At 33.9% G+C, this 23,068-nt stretch overlaps 1 protein-coding gene across 1 annotated transcript in view; it reads left to right on the forward strand.

The window, feature by feature from the left end:
* Nucleotides 1-21,265, forward strand: part of LOC150022148 (sodium channel protein type 2 subunit alpha) — a 112,988-nt gene extending 91,723 nt beyond the window's left edge. Inside the window, exons 21-27 of the mRNA XM_090280407.1 lie at nucleotides 2,000-2,122; nucleotides 4,416-4,697; nucleotides 6,336-6,389; nucleotides 10,431-10,568; nucleotides 10,919-11,023; nucleotides 16,679-16,949; nucleotides 18,547-21,265. Of these exons, the coding sequence (XP_090136533.1) occupies nucleotides 2,000-2,122; nucleotides 4,416-4,697; nucleotides 6,336-6,389; nucleotides 10,431-10,568; nucleotides 10,919-11,023; nucleotides 16,679-16,949; nucleotides 18,547-19,733 (2,160 nt within the window). The 3' untranslated portion in view covers nucleotides 19,734-21,265. The remainder of the gene's footprint in view (nucleotides 1-1,999; nucleotides 2,123-4,415; nucleotides 4,698-6,335; nucleotides 6,390-10,430; nucleotides 10,569-10,918; nucleotides 11,024-16,678; nucleotides 16,950-18,546) is intronic.
* Nucleotides 21,266-23,068: the final 1,803 nt, after the last annotated feature.

The raw sequence follows: 23,068 nt of genomic DNA on the forward strand, positions 1-23,068 counted from the left end.
TTTCTGTCAATAAAAGGACAATAATATTTTAAACCCATATATTTGAACATTACAAACAATGAAAAATATTCCAAGACTATACCATTTTTTTATTTGTTTAATGAGCTTATAGATTATACTTTTTCTTTTCTTCACTTTCTGTATCTGGTTATTATACATTGGCAAATTTATAATAAAGTAATATGTATTAATAAAGTCATTAATATGAAGAAATTCTTCATTGAAATCTAGTCCTGCAGCTTGTGTTCCTGATATTTACCATCTTAGAGTTAATAAAACTATTATAATATTTAACTAATCAACACTTTGCATTATATCAATATGTTTATTAATAATCTATTCTGTTATTAAAAATACTAATTTGAATGTAATTTTTCTGGGCCCATGAGAGCTCACAGTTGACTGGTGAGGACATATGCAGACAACTAGAAGATGACATCTGTATTGGAAGTGGCATTTACTTCTCTGGGAGAGGAGGAAAGGCTTTGTGAGGGAATTGCAGTGTGAGCTAGAGTTTGAGGGATGAGAATGTCAGCAGGCATAGATGAGGGGAAGAACACCAACATCCTCAGACACTTATGCATGCCAACAGGGTACATTCAAGAAACACGTAGCCCTAGAAGGTAAGCACAGTGCCGCAGAGTGAGGGAAAGCGTTCCGTAACTGGATGATAAGATAAAAAAGTAAGTTGGAGAAGAGTTGGAAGAGCCTGAGAGGCAATCCAAAGAGATTTAAACCTATAAGTTAGTAAAGAAAAAAAGATTGGAGATTATCTATGGAAAGTGACAAGAAAAGCTCACTCTCTTAGGGAGAGAAGTTTGTTGGAGGTATAAATCATGGATGGAATAAAATGGGGATTATTTAGAGGCCAGAAGATCGATTAGGAACTTTGTTTTTTAATTATCTGTGAAGAGGAAACTGACAAAGCCCAGAAGTTTAGATTTTAAGAAAAATATATAAACCACTTAAAAGTATTTTAATAACTCAGTGTTTTCCAAATTTAGAGGTTTTTCTAATTTAGATTACATGTGCAAAATTAATTTGAATAAGTCAAGTTTTGTTGTAAAATATTTCTGTTTTACTTATTTTTCTTAAAAATATATTTTTCAAGTATCCATTAATGTCATACTTTTAAAATTATATTATACATCTATTTTTATTTATCTACTTTTGAAACTCAGGTACACTTTAGAAGAATATATCTTTTCTTATCTTATATAGTTTTAATGAGTTTTCTGTGTATTTTCAAAGGAAGTCAGACATTTCTGTGTCCCCTATAACAGTTATTTCTTTTTTAGCTGAGACTTTTAAACTTTGATCAACTACATTAGCCATCTGTATAAAAAATTAAAAAAAAAACATTGGGAAGTTTCTAAATAGTTATACTAAAATCTCAGCTTTTATGAAATAACTTGAGCTAATTCATGATGTTATACCCTCACACCAAAATTGACATAAAGACTGTTTAGAGGCCTAAGATCTTTCTGAATGTTTTTATGTTCAGATTCACCAGTGTTTTGCACAGTTATTTGTTCACTTGCACCAAGTTTTAATTTCCCTTTCAGGTCTGGTCAATAACATGAGAAATGATAAACTTTTACAGATCTGTAGATAAAGATTGCAAATGTGTCATTATTATTTTATTTTTATATTTTTTGCTTTACCTTTAATTTACAAAAATGTTCTGGTCAAGAATCATGAAAGAGAACATATATAGCTTTTTTTTTTTTTTTTTGTAAGTTATTGATAGTGGTTCTAAAAGTGTGGCTCACGGACCAATATCATTAGATTCACCTGGGAACTTTAAGAAACGCAAATTATCAGGCCCCATCCCAAACCTACTAAATGAGATTACCAGGAATCTGTGTTTTCACAACACCTCCAGGTGATTTTGATGCTCTCTGAAGTTTGAGAACTACTGGTTTATTGCATAGAGCAAGGTTGAACTGTGTAAGCTTTTTTGTCTGTAAATAAGAACATTGTGTTGCTTTTTCTGTAGGTCTCATTGGTTAGCTTAACTGCAAATGCCTTGGGTTACTCAGAACTTGGTGCCATCAAATCCCTCAGAACACTAAGAGCTCTGAGGCCATTGAGAGCCTTATCCCGGTTTGAAGGAATGAGGGTAAGACCAAATGCTTTGGAGTTTGTTGAAATTATAATTAAGAACCCACAGACATTTTGTATGTTACAATGACACACCCATGGAGAATTTGTGTCTTTACATTCATACTGACATAACCAATCAATAGTATTTGTCAGACACCCATAAACTTGGCAGAGTTGGGGACACTCCCAGAATATAATGCCTGAATGATTGTTTCTTACTGGGTTTTTTACTCTGTGGGAAATCTCTATGATGTTGTGTAGGTTTCTGATGTGAGCCATGTTTAATTACATTTATTCCATTTATAAATGTGCAGGAAATCCCACTCACTGCAGTTTAAAACCATCAAATCATTTCTCTTCATTGCTTCATTGCTCCACATGATTGATGCGTTTTGAGCCTTTTAAAGCCCAAATCTGGCCTTTTAGCTTTCAAACACAGGCAGAGGTAGCTGAAAAGTAGGTCAACTGTGGAAATGTAATGCTCATTTAGAAAGGTGGTACAAAGAACGGGGAGGATTTGTGCTGTCCGTGTCATTGCTGAGGCACAAAACCTGAGACCACATACCCTCAGCACTGAGGAAATGATGTCGTGTCTTAGTGGATTTAGCTATTTAAAAAGAAACTTTTAAAAATGACACTTTTTGTGATATTTGAAAATAATTACTTAGGGCTTTATGTGAATGCGGCAAACAAAACCAGAAATAAACGGTGTGGGTAGATTTGTGTGTCTGTGTGTTTGTGTGCACATGGTTGCGTGGAAAGGAAGTGTTACCCTTTAAATTCTTCTCACGTTACCAATTTAAAATTGCTATTTCTGCAGTAGTAGTTTTTTTTTGTAAAAAACGGAATCAAACTTTCAGTACTAGAATAATTTTTATATTTTCTATATCAAATTTGCATGTATAAGAATCTAAATCCTTAATCTTTCCATAGATTTGACTATCTTGAAAAACACATGTATTATTTCTTTGTTATCCAGGTTTAAAAAGACATTATAACTGTATTAACTAATTATCCTCTCACATTTGCATAGTAGAGCATTCCTTGCAGTGAACTTAAAAATTAAGTGTCAAGTCTAAGTACCACTGAATCATGAGAGTTGAAGTTCTAGTAGTAACTGAACACTTTAATAAATTCTTCAAAACCTACTTTCATTCAAAAACATACTAAAATACTATACTAGATAGGTTCCATGTGCCAACTTGCAGATGAATTGTGCCTTTTGTCAAATACCCATTTGGTAATATTGCTGTAAGATACTGTTACCCATATATTTATATGTGTTTTTATATTATGGTGTACATTTTTCCCGTAAGAGATTTGAGGAAGGCTAATGCATGTATTTCTTATATTTTACACATCAATTCATTGATTAAAGTTCTTTTCTGATGTAGTTTGTGTGTCCTGTACAGAACAAGATACTTAGCTCAATGTTTACTTCAGGGATAGTTGAGAAATGTGCTGAAAAAGTTTCCTTAAAAGCCATGGTTAATTGAGAAAGCTGCAAATAACAAAGCCATGAAGTGAAACCCTTGGACTCAAAATGCAATATTTTATGAAACTGTATCTACTCATAGTTAAGCCAATGTCCTGATTATTGTAATCTCTCATTTTAGAATTTGAAAATTTTCTTCTGAAAGGAATTCCACATAGGAAGATCCTTAGGGCCAGAAAAGTTAAATAACTTGTTCAGAGGTGCATAGCTAATTTGTGATACAAACTAGATCTCCTGACTTCCAAAATCTTTCTCCTCATCACATGTTCACTCACCGTGCTTTCATCTCTTTGCTCCAAAGTTTTTATCTGTAGGATGACTGTATAGTACATTGCTTGGGACAGTCCTGTGTTACACTTTCTTTCTCAGAAGTTATTATTAGTGTTCCCTTCCACCCTGGACATTGATCGTAAAGTGTCCTCTTTTACTCTTAAATTTTGGATAGTAGATTTTATGGTTTGCATGATTTTAAAAAATTGTAACAGTCACATGATGACATTACTTCTGTAGTGATGTTAATATTTGTACTAATTATTCTTTGCATTTATAATCAGTTCCATTCTTTGATAGAAATTGGGTAGGCACATGGCCTTACCTCTTGACAAAGCGTTCTACAATATAAAAAACATTTTTTACTGTTATGAAGTATAATTAAAAATTTTAGTTGGAGCTACCAGAGACGAGTTCCTAATATTTAACTTTAAAAACATACATTTTCTATCATTTGACTGTTGTTATTTTTTAAAATAGGTAAAAATAAGTAAATATTTGTTGATGCCTTCTCACCTGTTTTTCCTTCTCGTGTTTACGCCAGGTTGTTGTCAATGCTCTTTTAGGAGCCATTCCATCCATAATGAATGTGCTCCTGGTTTGTCTGATCTTTTGGCTAATATTCAGTATCATGGGAGTGAACCTCTTTGCTGGCAAGTTTTATCATTGTATTAACTACACCACTGGAGAAATGTTTGACGTAAGCGTGGTCAACAACTACAGCGAATGTAATGCCCTCATAGAAAGCAATCAAACGGCCAGGTGGAAAAATGTGAAAGTAAACTTTGATAATGTAGGACTTGGATATCTTTCTCTGCTGCAAGTAGTAAGTAACCACTTACGTATGTTCTCTGATGTATTATTTTTAAAAATCTTAAATTCTTTCTCTGTATTTGCAAATACATACTTCTTCAGCTCATCTGCTTAGATTCTTCCTCAACAATTACTGCACTAGGTTTCCTTCACCTTGTTGAAAGTGGACAGCTCTGCAAAGTTTACAATCTCCCAGGTTCTACATTAGACACCAGTACCAGTCCTTTGTTATAGAGATTTCTTGGTGGGTTCCCATTGTTTTTCCCCCTCCCTACTCTGAGCAAAGTAAAGTCACTGTCACTAGGGTGGAGTGTAAAGGTGTGTGTGAGGAGTGCTAGGTTTCTGTACTCTTTCTTAGGTATCCTAGAATATAGATACCCTCATCAAGTCTCCACCCACCCAACCTTCACCACCACCCTTACCAAAACTCCCCACCTTTATTTGTTTTCCTTATTTTTTATTGTTTACACTATTACAGCTGTCCCCACATTTTCCTCTTTGCCCAAAACTCCCCACCTCTCACACAGACTGCTACCTCATTCCCATCTTCCTGCATGTTAATTGAACACTCTCAGATAGGAAGATTGTTCTCTTGTGCATGAAAACCTTCCTATCAAGTCTATTATGTTGCTATTAATTCATAACAATTAATTCAACTCCTCAACTCACCTCCCTGAGTTATGTCCACATGCTTCCTGAGATGATCCACACACACAATAAACAACACTATATATACACTATGTTGACCGGTAATTTTATACAAAAGCTATCCCGTATCACCGGCTATTTTTTCGTAATTGAATATGAAAATGAAACAATTTACAAAATTTTTTTACAAAATCCTGTATTACTCTCAGTTTTAAGAATTGTATAAGCTAATGCAAGTGCAGATACGAGTTAACTCATTATCAGTCAACAACATTTGGGTTTGAAAACACAAGTTTATTCACGTCTGGTGGACAATCTGTGACTATTGGAAGGAAAGAATCCTGGGGCACTAAGGAACTGAAAAAAATATACCAGACTTTTGTTTTCAGGATTACTATGTCCACACACACAAAAAGAGAAAATACTTAAATGAGTAAATTGTAGTTGAGTATAATGCTTATTTTCAGATACAAAACTGCTTTTTATAAAATAATGCCTCAAAATAGAATGTTCAACAATATTGAGAAGATTTTCAGGAACAAACCATAATGATTAATTGTTAATGATTAATTGTTAATACCTTTTCGAACAGAATATATAGAGAAAAAAGGCATTAAGATCAGGCAGTGCACCACATTTTTCAATTTGATTGATGCTAGTACTACATACATGATATTATTTTATCAACTTTCATGTTATATTCTTATAGGTACATCAGATACAAAGGTTGTTATTAATTGACTTATGATAGCATATTGTTATAACCTATCAGAAATTAATTACAGATGTTAAAGATGTTAATAAAAATGTTATAGAAGAATATCAAGTTGAAGTAGTTTCAAAGCATACGTTATAAAACTTTGCCCAAAAGGTTTGGATATCAATCTCAACTTGTCATATAAACCTCTTAAATGAATCTCAGTCTAGCAATCTGATACTTAATTCCTTTTATAAAATTATAATTTGTAGGGTAAAAAAATTAAAGGATGTGACTTTTTTACAGGCCACATTTAAAGGGTGGATGGATATCATGTATGCAGCTGTTGACTCACGAAATGTAAGTCTACTTAGAGAGAAAATTGCTTAATTTGATCCAGTGAGTATTTCCACAGTGTTGTATTTTAGTGGTGTTGTCCATAAAATAAAACTGTGGGTCAATTTATAAAGCCCATCTATATTACAAAAATAAAATATTCAACCTTACATTATTTCATTCAGAATCTGATTTGAATGTTTATCTTTACTCCATGTGAATCCTTTTAATGTATTTTCTAGTATCTAGATGACACCTGGCACTTAAAAGTTTGTTGACTGAATTTGAAATGAGACATTTTATTTTAGGTTCTGATAGTTAGAGTCCTTTGTGCCTGAGAAGCCTTCACAGGCACTTTACGCATCTGTCCAGGTTTCTTTCAGCTTTTGATCTTCCTTGTAATAAAAGAGATCTGGTTAATGGTGGAAAAGACAAACAGAATACAAAACAAACAAAACACTTAATAGTGCTTCTCTCTGGAAAGTGAGATTTTTGTGGTAGGAGAATGGAGATTTCACAGACTACCTTATACACTTCAGCACTTGTGAAAATCTTTGTGCCAATTCTATTAATTTCTTACTATATAACAATGAGGCAGGAAGGAGATTGGTTTCTGATATAATTAAGCTTAAAATGTTGCTTACCTAACACCAACAACAAAGTTTAACCCAAAAGAATTCCTGAGAGGTTTTAATTTATTTATTTTTTTAATCTTAGTAAAAAGGGAGTGTGCAAGAGCTAAAATCCCTGCATTGTATCCCTGTGAGTGCTCTCAGGAAGCCCACTTCTGGGCTTCTTGAATGATAGTAAAAATGTATTATTTATTACCACTCATTATGCTAAGGATTTTCTTATATTATTTCATTTAATCCCAAGTAACAGCCTTATCATATAGTTGATATTCAACTCTGTTTACCATGAAAGCAAAGAGGCCTTAACAAATTAAGTGGCAGAACATGTTTTTGAACTTTGACCATAATGGGCTCATAACTGCTTTCTAAAGTACTTTTCTACCTATTTGATTACTTCACTTAAAGTTCTCTCTGTATTTTTTATTAATAACCTGCACGACTTGCAACTCACTTATAGTTTTTAACTTAGCATACAATGCCTTCTACCTAACTCCTTGGCATTCAAGCACTTTATAAAAGATAGGATCTAATTGCCCACTAAAATTATGAAAAGTTGCTCACTCTTACGCTCATTAATCCACAGAGAAATGCAAATTTAAGCCAGAATGCGATATCATCTATACACCTACCTGATTAGCAATATTAAAATGTTTGACAATGCAAGTGCTACCAAGGAAAAACCGCACTAAAACCTGTATACTTTCCAGTAAGGAAAAAGTGGATAAATATTTATTTAAAAAGTTAGGAATTATCACATTATTCAATAAATTTTAAGATGTTATTTAACCCTGCAATTATATTTTTAGCTATATCCTACAGAAACTTGTGCACACACTTAGGAGAATCTATATGCAAAAACAAACATAACTTCTTTGCATTATAGAAAAACTGTAAACAGACTATTACACTGAGTGAAATAAGCCAGTTGGTGAAAGACAAATACTATATGACTTCACTTATAACTGGAATCTAGTGAACAAAATAAACTAACATGAAAAATAGAAACAGAGATGTGGAAACATAGAACAGACTGATAGCTGTAGGAAAGGAGGAGAGAGGAAGGAAGAGGAAGGGATTAGTCAAAAAACATGTATGAACAACCCATGTATGAATGACTCATGGACATGGACTACAGAGAAGGGATTGACTGTGGGCCAGAGAGGTAGGCTGGGTAGATGGGGGCAAAAAGGGAAAAAATGGGACAACTGTAATAGAATAAACAATAAAAAAATAAATTAAAAAACTGTAAACAACTCAAAAGTAGTAGAAATGGACAAATAATAGAATATTATCCAGTGATAAAATTACATATAAATATAATATACATGACAATGTGGATAAATCTTAAAAATATAACAGATCTATAAAAAATGTGTCTACTAGGCAAATGTAGACAATTAACTTTATTGTTCAAGAATACATACATAAGAAGTACACAATTTGGGGAAACATTTCAAGCTGCTCCTGTCTGTCAAATAAAGATGACAAATATTTAGCATCTCTGGACACCCCTCCAGCCTTTTTCCTAAAGAAAGTCTTACACCAGATTCTCTTAGGTTGACAAAAGAATTAGATCATGAAAGTCACACCAATGAAAGCACTATCAGCTGGCAGCATCTCATCTTATTTTAAAAACTGAAGGGTTGTGTGATGTCCTCGTAAGTGAGTGAGTTCAACAAAAGCACTACTGGCAGCAGAGCCACCTGAGTCCAAGGACTCCTGGCCTAAGATGACTTTATTGCTTATGAACACCCTGAGATTGACACCCTCTGGGCTGTGTAGTAAAAGAAGGTGCCTGCTCCTCTGATTCTTGACCTAAAGTGACCCTGACGATTGGAATCTGAAATTGATTCTAAGTGGCTAAAGGAAGTGAAATTAAAGAGAACAGAGAACAGCTTTGTGGAAATAATGCTGCTTTTCATGCATTCCAATGGAATAGGATTCATTTTTTTCCTTAAAAACTTGCTTTTAGTCTAGGAACTCAAACCAAAAAGTCACTTTTACCTATATACTCTATATAAGCACTGTCCGATAGAACTTTCTATGATAATATGAAAAAAAAAAAAAAGAAAGAAAGAAAATGTACTTCGATGTTAACTCTGAAGAGAACACAAGAAAATAATTACCATAAAAGTCAACATAATGATTACCTCTAGCTGGGATGGTACAATTTATGTTTGGGAAGGATACACCAAGGGTTTCTGAGGTCTGACAATGCCCTGGGTTGTGAAATTTACTGTATAACAATGTATTACATTTTACACTTACATGCTGTGCACTTTTGTGTATCTATTATATTTAATTTAAAAAATTTTAAAGATCATTTAAATTACTTTCTACTACACACACACATAAATGAAAGTCTCATCAAAGAACAGATCTTTTTATATTTCTGATATTTCCTATTTTACTCTATTTCATTAGAACAAAATAATCATGTTGGCCATTACCTTTTAAAGTGATTTCATGACACAACAGGTCCATTATCTCCTGTGACTAGTTAACTGAGTTGGTTAGAACAATATCCTGTGAGACTTGAACTACAGATTATGAGCCAAAGCACAGACCAATTATTACAAGCCAAAGGACAGACCAACTATCACACCTTTTTTGGATCAAAAGTGTTGTGGGCAAAAGAAGGTATCATACAGAACCAGTGCCTAAGACCTACTTAGTAGGATGAATCAATAGACTCATATTCAAAATGAAAAGATCCTACTGATGTACCTATATCCACATCCACAATACCTATCAGAAGAAATGTGTAATAGAAATCAAACATTTATACTTAGCTATTTATTCCTATTGCCCAAGCACTGTTTCAAGTACTTTATTTATATTGCTATTGTATTTAACCTTCCAACTACCATATGAGGTTTAGGTTTTATTAAGTCCATTTTACAGATAAGGAAGCTGAGTCAGAGAGAGTACATTTTAAAAGTTTTAATATGACATCTCTTCTTTTGGAGCAGGAAATCCTTACTTTGCATGACCTACTGAGATCTTTCCTTATAAAGTACAATCATAATCTAGGCCAGTGGTTTCAACCAGTGCGCCACAGAATTTTTAAAAATTGCAATACTTGACTGTTTAGTCAGGGGCACTGTCATCTTTTCCCTTAGATTCTGAACTTTAAAAATTGACAGCAGCCAATACAATAATAGCCGTTAAGTGTGAATGAATCAAAATTGTACCTATTTTTGGTCAGATCAGCAAAAATAGCTATTCTGTGTGTGTGCTGTAGAATTTCAATAATTAGTTGATGTGTTGCATGGGATGAGAAAAATTGAAAATCATTGATTTAGGCATTTATTGAGTAAAATTAATTTTATTGCCAATGATTAAAATATGCTTCGAGAATTGAAAATTCACTGATTAATTTTTTATGAAACAAATATTAGGTCTAATTGCTATCATTCTTTATATGTTGTAGGTTGAATTACAACCCAAGTATGAAGATAATCTGTACATGTATCTTTATTTTGTCATTTTTATTATTTTTGGTTCATTCTTTACTCTAAATCTTTTCATTGGTGTCATCATAGATAACTTCAACCAACAGAAAAAGAAGATAAGTATACTAAAGCTTCATCTTTGCTCTAAAATGTAAAGTAAACATGTCATACTGTTTCTTTTTGGCTCCAAAATGTAGTCACCAAAATGAAAATATATAAAATTCATAAACTATTTTGAGAGACTTAGCTGTTTTTAAGTAATTGATAATTAAGATAGCATGTATTGATATTTCCAGTATAGATCTGACTAATATGGCATAATTTATTTATTGATTATATGATTTATATAGATATTAATAACAACATTAGTAAATAATGTGGGGCCAATTTTCACACACTTACTAAGGTAGATTATATAGCTAGTAAATAACATGATTTTAACAAGTTTTATTTTTTATTTCTTTACTTTGGAGGTCAAGACATCTTTATGACAGAAGAACAGAAGAAATACTATAATGCAATGAAAAAACTGGGTTCAAAGAAACCACAGAAACCCATACCTCGACCTGCTGTAAGAATAACACTTTCATCACCAGTAAAAACTATGCTTTTATCACTTTCACAGCTCAAATTGTTAAATATTAGTATTTTATGAATTTGCAAAGCAAAGTTATCTTAGCAATGCGGCTAGCTAGACCAAATAGCCTAAGTATATGTATTTTGTATATGCAATATGTATAAATATATATTTTATATACAAACATATAAAATATATCTAAATAAAAATATGAGACTTACATGACAATAGTATTATATAGGCTTGATGTCATTGAGGATCTTCTATTAATGTAGAGAAGAAAATATATCCATATATGAGGGGAGACCCACAAAATGAAACTTATTTATAAATTTTATATTCTTACATATTTAAACTTCAGTCACCTTCAAAGTACTCTCCATTTGATGCAATACACCTATTAAGACATTTTTTCCACTGCCCAAAACAGTTTTTGAACTCATCAATTTTGATGCCTTTTAGTGCTCATGCCATTTTTTGATTCACCTCTTTCACATTGGCAAAACATTTCCCTTTGAGAATTTTTTTCATCAGGGAAACAAAAAAAAAGTATCTCAGGGTGAGATCAGGTGAATAGGGAGGGTAGGGCATGGGGGTAATGCCATTTTTGGTCAAAAACTGCTGAAAACTCAGCATGGTATGGGCAGGTGTGCTTGTAAATCACCCATCATGAAATGGGCAAATGCATTGAAAGAGTCTTCAAAAAAAAAGCTGAAGGTGAACACAGCCTCTCACAACAGTGCCCACTGGTACACTAATATACATGAGTTCCTAGAACACTCACCTAGAGGGGGAAGTTTGTACTACCAGCCCTTCAGAAGATAATTCCAATTTTGGAGGGGGGGGTGCCCCCTTGTATAGTGTTGAAATATTGTGCATGCTCAGAGTGTAGTGGGGGCCAATGGGATAATTGGTACATCTCAGGTATGCCCCATTTTCTGCGCAACTCTGCAGTCTGAATGGAATCATTAACAAAACAAGTCACAGGTTTTGTTTTTTTCTTTTCTTTTTTAAAATTATATTTTATTGATTATGCTATTACAGTTGTCCTGATTTTTCCTCCTTTGCCCCCCTCCACACAGCAACCACCCACTCCCTCAGGTAATCCCCCCACCATTGTTCATGTCTATGGATCCTGCGTATAAGTTCTTTGGCTACTCCATCTCCTATACTGTACTTTACATCCCTGTGGCTATTCTGCAACTACCTATTTGTGCTTCTTAATTCCCTCACCTCTTCACCCATTTTTCCCCAACCTCCTCCCATCTGGCAACTATCAAAATGTTCTCCTTATCCATGATTATGTCTCTGTTCTTGTTTGCTTAGTTTGTTTTTTAGATTCAATTTGTTTTCTTCTGATTAAAAAAAAAATCACATAGTTTCCCCTAGCATCTTGCTCCTAAGTCAGATAACATGATACTTTTTATTACTTTTGATGGCTATTCCAATTATGTGTTGGTCATTTGCTGCTGGTTCTGTTTAGTTGCTACAAGGAATTGTTATCAAGAAAGTCCCTGATTTTTTTCATCACTCCTGAAGGAATAAATACCTCAGTTATTAAGTCTCAGAACTCCTCCCTCAAGGTATATATAGTGTAAGGCAATCCAGTGTTATCCAGCAACTGAGATTCTTTGAATCAGCTAGTGACAATATAAAACTGGCTATGCCTGTGTTCAGTTTATAAGTTTGCCAAAGACTCCAGGAAAGTACATAGCTATATTGGATAAAACATAAGAAATGTACAGTTTGAGCCTAGTCTTTGAGAAGTAATACAATTTGAATGGATGGGAATAAAAGCAGAGAACAGTCCCTGTATGAGAAAATTGTATACACCAAAGTCATGAAAATAAATATTTTAGTTGAGAATAGTGACATTTGAATTAGTAAGTAGTAAACACAGGGTTTCCTGGATTAAATGAATGAAGGTAACCACTGTAAGTCTGAAGAAATTGATCTTAATCATTATAAATGCAATATGGTTCAAAGAACAGCATGGTAATATGAACAAAAAAAGATTTTAGTGATTTTTATAAGATGTCAGACACAAAATAACAGTGGGCCACAGACAAGAAGGTGTGTCCATAGTATGGGGTCATGCCAAATAGAACAGAAACATGGGAGATATATGATCCAATAAGAAGACTCAATGGAATAAGGCAGCTATGCAGTATATGAAAAGAAGGAGAACATGAAGATAATGAAGAATATAAAACAGTTGATGTTTTGTGAAATTACTGGTTCCAATAATATAAATGAAAATCTTGTAAATGTACTTGGAAATACAGAATTAGTTCCTATGAAATGTCAAACTCAGATAAAAATCTTAAAGTTGTCAAACAGAATTCAGCTGGGCTCTGAAGAATAGATTTATTTTTGAAAGATAATTAAAATAGACAAAAAAAGCAAAGTGCTGAGCATGAACCCTCAGGCACGTCACTATTCCAGGAAGAGGTAAATCAATGAAGGAATGAGGCAGTGTATATAGAGATAGGATTGAGAAAATTTTAGAAAAAAGAAGCTGTTTAATTATATCAAATGACACATAGATTTATCTGGATAAAGGCAGAGATACATGTGAAACAATCAGTGCATTTAGCCATAATATTATTGGTGATTATTTGGCAAATTAGGAAATGATGTAATAAAATCCATCTTACTAGGTCATTCATTAAGAATGTACTATGTTAAGCCCTGACTGCAGTAGTTCAGTAGGTTGGGCATAGTCCTGCAAGATAAATGGTTGCCAGTTCGATTCCTGGTTAGGGCACATGTCCAAGTTGCGGGCTAGGTCCCCTGGCTGGGGATGTGTGAGCAGCAACGAACGATGATTCTCTCACACATCAATGTTTCTTTCCCTCTTCCTCCCTCCCTTCCCCTTTCTCTAAAAATAAATTAATAAAATCTTTTTTTAAAAGAATGTACTAGTTAAGCATTTGAAATTTAATATTGAACAACTTATAGTCTATTTGGTGCAGTAAACAGTAATCAGATAGTCATACCAATAGAAATATCCAAGGAAGAATACACTTGGCTGTGAGCTGATAAGGGGGAGGGAGCTGATTACTAGGAAAGTTATACATGAGCTGAGGATTGAAGAAAAATGAGAAGGTATCAATAGGCAAACTGGAAAGAGAAAACACCTGCAGAAGGAGAATACACATGTGAAGGCCCTGAGGTAGGAAGGCCAGTGAGGCTGGAGTACAGAGAGCAAGGGTTTATTTGAGACATGTTGAGAATGACAATATTAGAATGAACCAGACTTTTCTGGGCCTCACAGGTCTTGTTCAAGAGTTGTTTTTTTGTCCTTAGAATAATGGGAAACTGTTGAAGGAGACCTGATCAGTTTGAGTTTGTGACTGGTTTTGGAGCTAACTCAGCGGTAATAGGTAGTCCAAACCAGAGTGATGTGGAAATAAATAAAAGTGGATAGGTTTGTGAGCTACCACATGAATGAAATTAAAAGGCTTGTCTACACAATGAATAAGAGAAGTAAGTGAAGGAGGAAGCAAGAAATGTGTCTTATGAGTTTCTGACTTACATAATTTAATGAATAGTAGCATCATGCAGGATGTGAAGTAGACACATGAATGGAGAGAAAATTGGAAGATGTTAGTTTACAGAATTTGACAATCAAAAGGAGGTAGGGGTTTCTGAGAGATAATGAATATTTAGAAGAAGTAGTAAAGTCTCTTAAGAATGAGAGATTAAGGTTAAAGCAAAGCAAGAGTTCTGGAGAGAAAGGTTTTTTTAAAAAGAATAGAGAATACAGATGTGCAGGATATGGCTCAAGAATGGTCAAGGTTAGATTTAGAGAGGAAAAGGGACTGAGTCCTTCAATGTATTTGGAATAAAAGGATATTTATGTGGAAATTAGGATAATATGAAATGCAAAATGAAGGAGAGGAGTTCCTTTACACCAATTGACTTTGATGTTCTCAAAAAAAGAAGTAAGTATAAAGAGCAAGAGGATGGGAAATTTCTGAGAAGTTTGAAACTATCCTGGGAGCAACTGAGAGACAAAGGATTTTTAATTATTATCAGGGGCCAAGATGAAGTGGTAGAACATAAATCTTTGGTGAACAAGGCATCCAGGGTTACTGTATATAGGTTCTTTCGGTATATTCAGTACCCTGGGATTTAAATTGGAGACAGCAGTGACTGGGGACTGGGGTTGCACATGGAGGTGACCCATTGGAAAACTATGTGAGCAGTGACTCTAAGATTCTTTTCATTGAACATGCTAATAAAAAAAAAAAAAGATCAAGTTTCTGCTTTTAAGCAAATTTAACCCCACTACACTCTAGGTGCTGTATCTGAGAGTAAAATGACACTTCTCTGTCCTTGCAGAGCCTCCAAACAAGTGGAGGACAAAATTTAAGTTGAATAAGAGCAAATTGTTGACAATAGAATGTCATCAATATCATGACAAATGTAAGCACAATGTTTTCAGAGAGCACAAACTGCTTAAAACTTAAAACTGAGTTAAAATTCACCAGACAGAGAACAGGTGGCAGAAGTCTGTTAGACAGAGGAGACAGAAAAACAAGGTTAAAAGATGATAGAACAGTGGTTGAAGATATCAGAAAGGTAGAAATAAAGGGAACATAACCAGACTTGGAAAAGGAAACTGCAGTAAACAAGAAGGAAGAAGGAAGAGTTTGGAACTGGAATTTGATACATTTATTAAGTCCAATCCAGCAGGCCAAATATGTATGTATTCAGAGAAAAAAAAAAAAAAAACTATAACAAACAGGTGGTGAGGTCACAACACTAGTTTGGATAATCCAGACCTATGAACGCACTGATCTGGGAAAGCAGACACAGGCAAAAAGGAAAAAAACCATGGTCCAGTTAGCAGAATTGATTTACAAGATGAGGACCTAATTTCATAAACAAGACATAAGACCAGTTAGTGCTTGGGAATAAGGTTCAAAATAAGTAGGACAAAGGTGGAATATCTGTATTGTTAACTATAACTTTTTAAAGATAATTTTATTCTTACAGAAGGTTTCCCCACCTTCACCCAGCTTTTTCTTATTTTAACATCTTACATAACCACAGATCAGTTATCAAAACTAAGAAATTAGCCTTTGTATAATACCATTAAATAAAATATATAACTTATTTAGTTTTCACCAGCTGTTCCACTAATGCCATTTTTTGAAATATATTTTTTAAATCATCTCAGATAAACCTTAAGTTGGAATTTAAGATGCTGTGCTTTTTGAGAGAGAATATAAAGGAGAAACTAGAAAAAATGACAGAAAAATCTGAAGTATTTATTTATTAGTTCTTCAAAGTTAGTTTTGATGCCTACCCCTAACTCATGGGATAACAAATATTTATTGTAGTAGCAAATATTTACTGACTATTCATCATATACATGATGATGTTTTGGACACTGAAAAGATAATAGGTGATTCTTAACATAAATTCAGTTTATAAAACTTGGTGTCATGAACAGTATGAATAAAACTAATACATATGGAAAGAGTCAGATATTCCAACATATACAGTTGTTCCAAGTATAAACAAATATGGTGTGTTTTTATAAAGCTGCGTTTTCTTATTGCTTTGTTAAAATCAGGTAAGTTGAACTTGATTTTCCCCCCACTTTCTAAATAAAGTTTTACATATTCTTTGTTCCAGAACAAATTCCAAGGAATGGTCTTTGATTTTGTGACCAAACAAGTCTTCGATATCAGCATCATGATCCTCATCTGCCTGAATATGGTCACCATGATGGTGGAAACTGATGACCAGAGCCAAGAAATGACAAACATTCTGTACTGGATTAATCTGGTGTTTATTGTTCTGTTCACTGGAGAATGTGTACTAAAACTAATCTCTCTTCGTTATTACTATTTCACCATTGGATGGAATATTTTTGATTTTGTGGTGGTCATTCTATCTATCGTAGGTAAGAAGAGGTGCTTTTTACTTAGTTAAGCAAGTTAGTAGTTAGTAGTGAAATTTTGTGATTTAAAACTTTGAAAATGTTTTTCACCAATCCTTTTTGTTCATTCAGAAATTTCAAATAAAAATCTAACAGTCCATTCTTCAGCTTATCATTTCTTTAATTGCATGCTGTGCCTGAATTTATATGTAAAAAAGAATTTATGTTTTTTAGCTTTCATTTATCACCTTGTCTTATTTTAGAAGAGAATAACTGCAGCTTCAACATAGTACTCAGTCATAATGCTCTCATATAGATAAGTATTGGTTGGAATAAACAATTAATACATGCATATACATGTAAATCACTGGAAGTAGTCAATAAATAAGTCCATAAGTAACATCTCCCTGATAATTAGAATAGTGCACATGTGTGTTTATATATAATCACATACATATAGGTATCTTTGAGTTCAGGTAGTTTTCTGTGGTTTGTAATATTCTTCAGAAGTAGACATTTGTTCAGGAATTCAAAACAGATTTATTATCTTCAATACATATTAATTATGTATGGAACATTAAAAGAGGCACTAGAAGTAATTATAAGAGATTTATGATAAGGTCCTTCCTATTTACAGAATAAAAACACATACATAAAGAGAAAAATATGATTACACTGTTTACACACTTCCTCTGGTAAAATTAGAACTTTGAGAAAACATCCCATTTCATTTAATTCTTGCAAAAGTGCTATGTAATAGAAATATAATTATTTAAGGATAAGACCCAGGGGTCATACAAACCTGGCCTGGGGCTGGCCTCTTTCTACCACTTTTCAGCTCCATAACTAATGGCAGGTTACCTCACCTCTCCAATCCCTGGTTTTCTAAGAAATATTTCTGTGAAGTGTGGTTGTATTACATGAGATTATGTAAGTAAGTGCACTTAGTACTGTGCCTAGCACAAAGAATTAATAAATGTTAAGTTTAACCAAAAAACAAACAAACAAAACAAACAAACAAACAAAAAACAAGAGATGAACGCCATTTAGTGATAACTGAAATTATAAAATCAAGAGCCAGGATTCAGTCCCAAGTATGTCTGTCTCCAAAGCCTCGATTCTCACCTGTACATCATTCTACCACCTCCCAAGTAAAATGGATCACAGCCATCTCAGAAGAATAAAAATTCTCACATTCCTGATCTAAAATCGCATGCTTTATCTGTTAGTTCTTATGCAAATACCAGAACTAGTATATTAGAAATATAAGTCCATTTCTGTGCTTGACTGCCATATACTTTGTGATATCTTTAGACTGTTAGTGGTTGAGTATTTATTTTAATGGATGTTTTTTCTTGAACTAGGAAAAATGGCAACAATTAACCTTCAGTTAGTAAAAAGATTCTAATGTTATAACACCAAAAATACTAGTTATTTTGCTGAATATATATTGCAGATTGTTAGTATATATATGTGTGTGTGTGTATAAATGTATGCATATACCTAATTCTCATGTTCACATTTTGTGAAACTAGTTAATGTTTATCTTAGCAATGTAAATTTTCACTTGCTGCTATTAAATATGACACTATTTTTGTTGTTGTCTCTTCATTTTCCACAGGCATGTTTCTGGCTGAGCTGATAGAAAAATATTTTGTGTCCCCTACCCTGTTCCGAGTGATCCGGCTTGCCAGGATTGGCCGAATCCTACGGCTGATCAAAGGGGCAAAGGGGATCCGCACGCTGCTCTTTGCTCTGATGATGTCCCTTCCTGCGTTGTTTAACATCGGCCTCCTGCTCTTCCTGGTCATGTTCATCTACGCCATCTTTGGAATGTCCAACTTTGCCTATGTTAAGAGGGAAGTTGGAATTGATGACATGTTCAACTTTGAAACCTTTGGCAACAGCATGATCTGCCTGTTCCAGATTACCACCTCTGCTGGCTGGGACGGACTGCTAGCACCTATTCTTAATAGTGGGCCTCCGGACTGTGACCCTGAGAAAGATCACCCTGGAAGTTCAGTAAAGGGTGACTGTGGGAACCCATCTGTTGGGATCTTCTTTTTTGTCAGTTACATCATCATATCATTTCTGGTTGTGGTGAACATGTACATCGCTGTCATCCTGGAGAACTTCAGTGTTGCTACTGAAGAAAGTGCAGAGCCCCTGAGTGAGGATGACTTTGAGATGTTCTACGAGGTTTGGGAGAAGTTTGATCCTGATGCGACCCAGTTTATAGAGTTCTCCAAGCTCTCTGATTTTGCAGCTGCCCTGGATCCTCCTCTTCTCATAGCAAAACCGAACAAAGTCCAGCTCATTGCCATGGATCTGCCCATGGTCAGTGGCGACCGGATCCACTGCCTCGACATTTTATTTGCCTTTACAAAGCGTGTTTTGGGTGAGAGTGGAGAGATGGACGCCCTTCGAATACAGATGGAGGAACGATTCATGGCATCGAACCCATCCAAAGTCTCCTATGAGCCCATCACAACCACTTTGAAACGCAAACAAGAGGAAGTGTCTGCTATTGTTATCCAGAGGGCTTATAGGCGCTACCTCTTGAAGCAAAAAGTTAAAAAGGTTTCATCTATATATAAGAAAGACAAAGGTGATGGAACACCTATCAAAGAAGATATCCTCATTGACAAACTAAATGAGAATTCAACTCCAGAGAAAACTGATGTGACACCTTCCACCACTTCTCCACCTTCATATGACAGTGTGACCAAACCAGAAAAAGAAAAATTTGAAAAAGACAAATCAGAAAAGGAAGACAAGGGGAAAGATATCAGGGAAAGTAAAAAGTAAACAAACAGAAAGATATTTCATTTTGTGATTAATTGTTTACAGCCCATGATGGTGATGTATTAGTGTCAACAGGACTCCCACAGGAGGTCTATGCCAAACTGACTGTTTTTACAAATGTATACTTAAGGTCAGTGCCTATAACAAGACAGGGACCTCTGGTCAGCAAACTGGGATTCAGTAACCAGAAAATCAGCATTGACAGGAGGTTTCTGTTCCACAACCAGCTGACACTGCTGAAGAGCAGAGACGGAATGGCTACTCAGACTATAGGAACCAATTTCAAGGAGGGAGGGAAGTAAAATTTTATGTAAATTCAACATGTGACACTTGATAATAGTGATTGTCACCACTATTTATGTTTAACTGCCACACCTGCCATATTTTTACAAAATGTATGCTGTGAATTTATCGCTTTTTTGTTTTAATTCACAGGTTGTTTACTCTTATATGTGACTATTTTTGTAAATGGGTTTCTGTTTGGGGAGAGGGACTGAAGGTAGGGAATCTTTACATTTCTCTCTTGTATAAGGATATATTTTAAATGAAGGCATGCTGCACTTCTCATTCACACATGAAAATAAATCACATCACAAAAGGAAAGCGTTTACGTCTTGTTTCAGGATGTTTTTAGATTTTTGAGGTGCTTAAATAGCTATTCATGTTTATAAGATGTCTCATCCAGAAAAATTTTAATGTGCCTGTAAATGATCCATATAATTCACAAGCATTAAGGAGTTATTTTATTTTTACATAATTCATTATATGTACATGTATATATGTATATATGTATATGTGCGTGTATGTACATATATATGTATACACATACACCATTGCATAGCCATTCAGAGTCCCAGCAGCATGACTATAACATTTTTAATAAGTGTCCTTTGGCTTACAATAAAAATATTCCATCAGTTATTTCTAAGAACCTGAATTGACCAAAAAGCGTCCCCCACCACCACTTTATAAAGTTGATTCTGCTTTTTCCTGCAGTGTTGTTTAGCCATTTTCTGCTCTTGGTAAAGTTGACATAATGTATGTCAATTTTAAAAATAAAAGTCCACTTTGTAAATAGTAATTTTACCCAGTGGTGCATGTTTGAGCAAACAAAAGATGATGACTTAAGCACAGTATTTATTGCATCAAATATGTACCACAGTATATATAGTTTGCAAGCTTTTACCAGGTAATATGATGTAATTGGTCCCATTAGTTTGAAGCTGTCACTGCTGCATGTTTATCTCATCTATGCTGCTGTATCTTACTCCTTCCACTGTTCAGAAGTCTAATATGGGAAGCCATATGTCAATGGTAAAGTGAAACCAATTGTTCTACCAAGACCTCATTCTTCATGTCATGAAGCAATAGGTTGCAGCACAGAAGAGCTTCTTGCTTTTTATTCTTCCAATCTTGATTGAACATTCTATGGTTAAAAAGCCCAACTGTACAAACATGTTGCAAGCCACTTAAATGTTGAGAATATATGGTTAGAGTTTTCTAAGAAACTATAAATACTGTAAAAATTTCATTTTATTTTCAGCCTTTTGTACATAAAATAAGAGATTAAAAGTATCTTCAGGTTGATGTCACAGTCACTATTGTTAGTTTCTGTTCCTAGCACTTTTAAATTAAAGCACTTCACAAAATAAACAAAGACGAAGATGCAGTGTAGATTTCTGCTTTTTTTATTGGTACTGTAAACTTTGCACACAATTCAATGTGAAATAAATATCAGACTGAGTCCAATGTTTATTTGCTTTCAAATAGTAATGCGTTATCATCAAAAGGCTTAAGAAAAGATCAATTGATATTCTTGACATTGCTTGAATCAGATGTTTCTACCTAGTCTTTATATTGAGTAAATCATCAGTCTTTTCCAGTGTTTGTTTATACAGGTAGATTTTATTCTTATTGACCCACATGGCATTAGAACTGTATCAGATATGATATGAGATCCAAGTTTTTTTTTCCCCCACAGAACTAGGTAGTGAAATTATATTATCAGTTACAGCAAAACATTTTGTTTCTTTCACAAGCAACATTAAATGTAGATTCTTTATACTAAAGCTATTGACTTGTAGTGTGTTGGTGAAATGCATGCAGAAAAATGCTATTACCATAAAGAACGGTAAACCACATTACAATCAAGCCAAAAGAATAAAGGTTTTGCTTTTGTTTTTGTATTTAATTGTTCTGTCTTTGTTTCTATCTTTAAAATTCCATTAGAAGGTAAATTTCTATAATGTAAAAATGATCAGAAAAAATAAATGTAAAGATACTTATGAAACATAATAATTCATCTTTAAATTTTTTCATTGAATGGAAATTGATTAAGGAGAGTGTGCTGAATATCTAGTTTTAATATTGGCCAAAACCCTAGAAATGGTATTGGGTAGTGGAAAGTTATAAAAATTAATAAAAAAAATTGACTAACATTTTAACTTGTGCATCCTTTTTCCTTCTTATCTACCTTCTGTTTTGTTTTGTTTTTCTTGTTTTCATTTTAGTTTCTTCCTTATGTGTTCTTGATCTACTTTTCCTTCTCTTCCTTGGGGCCTTCGTATTTTTCATTCAGAATATTCTCATTTCTTTTCTACTAACCAAATTTATGAATTATTACAATCTGGAGATAACAGATTTGCATACTTAAGCCCCTAATCATCTATTGTCACTATTAAAAAGTCCATAGAGTATCATTCATTTCTATAATTTTCTTGCCAAAAATTCTAACCAAGCTTAGATCTCAAGACTTCATAAAACATTGACAAAATTATACAGACTTGGTTTTTCCATTTACTAATGTGCAGTTTATGAAATGTTTCCCAGCTGGAATTACAATTTAGAATTACTCAAGAAGCTTTTTTTAAAAGTGCCAATGCATGGAACAAAACTGGACCAGCCACCTGAACTGATATTTCTGGGGATGAGACATAAGCATCATTTTTTTATTTTAAGACTCCTATTGGTGTGGATTCATATGAAGGAATGAGAGTCGATTATTTAGAGTATTCTTGCCCAACAGGATAAACTATTCTACAGAAAATACACTTGTGTTCTTCAGAAATTCATTATATAACTTATGTAAAAAATGAGGTTCCTGATATAATGGTTTCGGGGGTGTTTGTCTTGTAGTATGACATTGATACATTTATATCAGGAGTTCTCTTCTAGGACTGTAGTTGGTAGGAAAGGGATTCCATAAAAATAATTTAGAGAGCTTTTTCAGTTACACATATGCACTCACACACATAACATGGCACTGCATGAGATGAATATGCTACTGGTTTTGGAAAGAGTATGCATTTATAAAATAGCCCCCAAGGTGAATCCTGCCT

This window comes from Furipterus horrens, unplaced genomic scaffold (assembly GCF_987537825.1).
Source record: "Furipterus horrens unplaced genomic scaffold, mFurHor1.1.pri manual_scaffold_1, whole genome shotgun sequence".
In the NCBI taxonomy this organism is placed as follows: domain Eukaryota; kingdom Metazoa; phylum Chordata; class Mammalia; order Chiroptera; family Furipteridae; genus Furipterus; species Furipterus horrens.